The sequence below is a fragment of the Miscanthus floridulus genome, chromosome 19, assembly GCF_019320115.1.
Source record: "Miscanthus floridulus cultivar M001 chromosome 19, ASM1932011v1, whole genome shotgun sequence".
NCBI lineage: Eukaryota > Viridiplantae > Streptophyta > Magnoliopsida > Poales > Poaceae > Miscanthus > Miscanthus floridulus.
The window spans coordinates 90359036-90364263 of record NC_089598.1 but is presented as its reverse complement, the minus strand read 5'-3'; the positions used below and the strand labels follow the sequence as shown (position 1 = coordinate 90364263).

The window sequence follows — 5228 nt, the reverse complement described above, 5'->3', positions numbered from 1 at the left end:
GGCCACACCGATCTCCGGAGTCCGGACATCGGGGCTCAACTTCACCTGACGGCTGACACTGACGAGAAGTCACGGAAGGGGTGTCGAAGCGAGGTGGAAAGACCCACCTGCCGTCTCCGATGGGCTTCGCTGGTCGGGTGTCCGCGCTGCTCTTCCTCCTGGTGGCCGCCGCTGTAGCAACGGACCAGATCTTCGCCAGTTCAGGTGAGCGCCGCGGGGCCGCGCTGGATCTCACCGGCGCCATTGAGCTCCCCCGCCCTCTCCGCGTTTCCTCCCAAAAACCAATGAATCTACGGCTTTCGTCGATGTCTATTGATGTCTTGTCGAATCAAAATGCTGTAGATCAATGTTGGCGGTAACCTAGTGGCTAGTACCCATATACTGGGGGGGGGGGGGGGGGGGGGGGGGGGGATATAGCGCCCTGTACCTGTAGTAGTGTAGTTGAAAAGACTCTGCCTTTAACTGCGCATATGGATCGAGGGCTGAATTGGTAGTCTTGCTTGCGCTTCGGTTTCCTTTTGTTCAACACTGGTATGCGCTGGAGTCGAGCTTAACTGGGTGTTGATCGTCAGGTGTGCCATTTGGGCGGAGTTCGCGTGAGCCAAGGTACAGCGTCGAATTCCACCCTATTGATTCGCCGTTCCATCCGGTAGGATTTCTAACGGGTTTGTCCTTCTGATCCTTGTTTGTAACAAAGCAAGAGCTTTGGTTTGTTCTTACTTAATTCCGTCGCTAATTACGTGTGGGGGACTGGCTGTATGGGTTTTAGGTTCTAGTGAACTGTAATTAAAACTACTTAAAGTTTACCGGCAATTTTTGAATGCTCATATATATCAATATAAATCATTTTTGACTTCACTACAGTTGGTAATTGGCTGCGAAAGATAGGCAACTATAAATCAGGCAATGAAACTTACATGTTTATGCTTACTCATGTGAATTTCATGCTTTCAGAGAAACCATATTTGAATTTTCCATTTCACATTTTTCTCTGGAGATTATTGCTTGGCATAATTCAAACCTAATGCCTTTTATCGTAACTAGAGATGATTATGTTGTATTCAACAGGAGAATGGTCAGGAATCGGTACCAATGGCTAGCCATGAGGGGAAACATTATAAGTGCTTTCTACCAGTTGAAGACACCAAAACCATGAAGTCAATGCTCCCACAAAATGCAACTAATTCTTTAATAGAAAGTGAAAGGAAAATTAAGCCAAAGGAGCCAGATGAATTACTTGAGATTCTCAAGGATCAGTGTTTCTACAGGGTGAGCATGCAGATGCAGTTCTTTCTTATGCATGAGCATGCACAGTGTATTTTCAGTCGTGTGTATATTTCCTGGTAGGCAATGCCTAAAAAAACTGATTATTTTTTATTTCGGCACAGCATGAAGGTTGGTGGTCCTATGAATTCTGTTATCATGGGAAAATGAGACAGGTCCATGTAGACAATGACAAGGTAAGACTTTGTTTTCAATAATCTTGTCTTTTTGCCCAGCCCTGTAATCATAACATTTTTTTTGGCAAAATATGTAGTGCAAACCTAAAGGTAGGTGCAAACCTGTAAACGTTTTTTAAAAAACATACTTTCATGATCTAGAAATTTTTTAAACAATGCATATCCATAGTTTATCTATATGTGTACTCTCTTGAGAAAGTTGAGATTCAAACTCAATCCAGAAAAAAATCACGCAAAAAAGACAAAATTCAGGTGCATATGCACTACAAGACAAATTCCCAGGAATTTCGTCTTCTAGTGCACGTGGACTCTAATTTTATTATTTTTGCATGATTTTTTCTACATTGAGTTTGAATCTCAACTTCAGGAACAAAGTATATATATGGATGCACTATGGATGTGCATTGTTTTAAAAAAATTCAAATCACACAAGTATGCTTTTTGAAAAAGTTTGCATGTTTGCACATACCTTTAGGTTTGCACTACATATTACATTTTTTTGTTATTCTGTCTATCCATCACCTCAAAAAAATCTCGGGATGTTCCAGTGCAAGAATTGCTAGCTTCAAATGGAGAAGCAAGCTCTGTACTTAGTTACAATGTGGAGAAAATAATATACCTTGCCTTTACTTTGAATAATAGTAACTGTAGCTTCAGTTTTATTGACATTGCGACATATGCAATCAAAAGTTGCTAGAGCTACAGCATGGCTGTGTAAACTGTGTTTATTTTGTTGAAGGCTATTCAAGAATTTGTTCTAGGCGAATTCGATGATGACGTGACTGCTGCATACCATGAAAATAGCACCTCTGAGTTAGCTGACGATGTTCATCACGTGAAAGATATATCTAAGAGGTGCTGTACTAAGCTCTCCTGAAAGTGGGGACAGAAACAACATAATATATTCCTCAGTCTTGAATGAATTTATGAATATCTTCTGTTCCCGCTTTGTTTCAGGTATCATGTTCACTTGTATACAAATGGGACTGTATGTGATCTCACAGAAATTCCCCGGGAGACAGAGGTGAGAAAGAAACAATAGAAGACCATATAAATCTATGAAGTAAAGCACATACTTGTCATATCAGTGCATTTGACTGTGCACACCCTGCCTTTGTTCCACAGGTTAGATTTGTCTGCTCGGGGCCTACTGTACTGATTAGTTCAGTCAAAGAGATCTCTTCCTGCAAATATGTTGTAACAATTCAGAGTCCGATGCTTTGCAAAAAACCGTAAGTGCTAGCATTCACCTAGTAATCTCTATCTTTGCAGTAACTAAGCTCACTATCTTTGTTCTGCTTGCAGTTTGTTCCAGCAAGAAAAACGAACCCTCTCCATCCACTGCAATGAGTTGCCTGCTAAAACAGAATCCAGTATGGAGGATGACTCGCTTCCAAAAGAAGCGCAGATTTCCATCATTCCCGATCAGGATGAGCTACATGATTTTCCAGCTTATGCTACATGATGCCCCTCCAATAATTATGTCTGATGTAGAAAAAGCACAATTTTGGAGGCGCAGTGGCAACTGACCAACACTATGTATTAACTATCCCATGGATCCTACAGCAGAGGCTCCTTGTAAAGCAGGTTGAGATGATCATTCTCCGGTGCTAATTATATAGGATGATTATGAAGGTAGAAGGTTTCTCAGTATTAGTAAAGGAAACACGTTTGAGACAGTGAGCTTTGCTTGAAATGTCTATAACAAGAATGATGAAGTAATCTTGAAATGTAGGTGTGCGAGCAACTTTTTCTCGAAGTACTATTGCTCTGGTGTGACAAACAATCTGCTGGAGGTTGAGAGGAAAAAGCACTTGACTTTTAGTACCAATCAAGGCAACTCAGAGGTCCAGAGGAGAATTGTTTAATTGTTAGGATGACTTGAATTCTTTATCATCATCTTTGGCAAACAAATCTCAGGAAGCGTGGGCTAGAGTGCTCAGAAAACAAAGGCACCTGTTCTTTTATTGCAGATCAAGAAACTCAGAGGCCCAAAGAAAATCATCTGATGTTAGGATGTCTTGGCTCTTGATAATTTTCCTTTTTTGTTCAAGAACCACACACCTCAGTGCTTGGAGAATAAATTTGCGAACACCTCCTGGGAAGTGATATTTGGAAATATTCCTTAAATACAAGCTTCAACATTTATTTACATCCTTTGTCCTAAAAAAACTGATCCAAATTTATTTGGGGAAGCCTTGCCCCGCCCAGAGTACAATTCTTCGCTTGGCTCTTGCTCAACAACAGAATTCAGGCCAAAGAGAATTTATTCAAGAAAAAGGTAACTGACAATGATACATGTGAAGTCTGCTCACAAGAGATCGAAACGGCATGGCACATCATGTTTGGGTGCCCCTTTGCAAAGGTCTTCTGGGAGTTGCTCCAGGTGCAGACAAACAACATCAACTCTGTGGAGGATATTGACATGCTTGCATGCCCTGAAAACATTCAAGCAGCACACTTTGATGGCTTTGTCACCTTATGTTGCTGGCTCTTATGGAAGAGAAGGAATGAACTTGTATTCCAAAGGGAAGCGATGACAATGAGACGCTTCCTGAGTTTATGCAGCAATGAAGCGCAACTTTGGAACTGCAGGCTGCCGGTGGAGACAAGAAGCACAGCTAACGTCTGGTGTTCACTGTTTACAATAATCATGAACCGAGGCTCAGGTGCTAATCAATCTAATATGTAATAAGTTTTAAGTCTCTGAGCAATGAAGCTCAACTATGATGTAAAATGAAACTCCTGTGATTTCAGACCGTTGGGGCCAAGCTGAAATATATACAGGTGGCCCGTGACGTTATAAAAAAAAACTGATCATTGTAGTATTCAAAATTTGGTCAACAAAACTTGTCATTGTAGACTTTAGACAGCTACTAGTGAGGTCCATGTATATCAAATCAAAGGCTCATCTTTTATCTATTTGCCTTAATTATTGTCCTGTTCGTTTGGGCTTATTTGGCTGATAAGCCATGACCGAAAGTACTGTTGACTGATTTGGTGTGAAAGAAAAATACTATTTGTTGGCTGAAAAAGTACGGCTTATAAGCCAAACAAGCCCAAACAAATAGAACGTATATATGTATGGACAATTACTGAGCCAATTTATCGGGGACCAATATTAGGGTACTCGAAGAGTAGGAGCTAATGACCGTCAACATTGATTCATTTGCGCGATCAAGAACGCGACTACACCGCTTGTCGGGTCACTCCTCGTCCGTCCACCGAGACCATGGGCCCCGCCTCAAGCTGACTCCCGAGGACTGGCTCCGCATTGCCCGACGTCTAAGGGCAGACTCCGTCTCACCCGACCCCCGAGGACTGGCTCCGCCTCGCTCAACGTCTAAGGGCAGACTCTGTCTCGCCCGACCCTCGAGGGCTGGCTCCGCCTCACCCGACGTCTAAGGGCAGACTCCGCCTCGCCCGACGTCTGCGCGCTGCTCCTTCATAACTATGCGCGCAAATAAGGCAGGACACTCAAGTCAACCGCAATACTGAGCACCATATCCTGCACGCCTGCAGGAAAGTACCGTCAGGATATGACAAGACGGGCGCTTTAAGCCGTTCCAGGCATGTCAGAGTCTAAACAGTGTTGTAGGCGCCGATATTTGTCTTACAGTGTTGTGGGTGCCACCATTTGCCCTCGGGCGCGGATCCTAACGGAAGCATACGACAACCACTACGGTCCAGGAGGAAAACTCGCATCATCTACAGTAACGGACGTGCGGTCACTGCGTCGTCTATTCCCCATAGAGTCGCGGATCAGCA

At 43.1% G+C, this 5228-nt stretch overlaps 1 protein-coding gene across 1 annotated transcript; it reads left to right on the top strand.

Annotated features, from left to right (window-relative positions):
- LOC136527278 (protein OS-9 homolog) lies at nt 1-4321 on the top strand. The gene is made up of 8 exons (XM_066519940.1): nt 1-204; nt 573-649; nt 1069-1269; nt 1389-1460; nt 2200-2315; nt 2418-2484; nt 2586-2692; nt 2766-4321. Exons 1-8 carry the CDS (start codon nt 120-122, stop codon nt 2923-2925), a joined length of 885 nt encoding a protein of 294 aa, XP_066376037.1. The 5' UTR covers nt 1-119; the 3' UTR covers nt 2926-4321.
- The last annotated feature ends 907 nt before the right edge of the window (nt 4322-5228 follow it).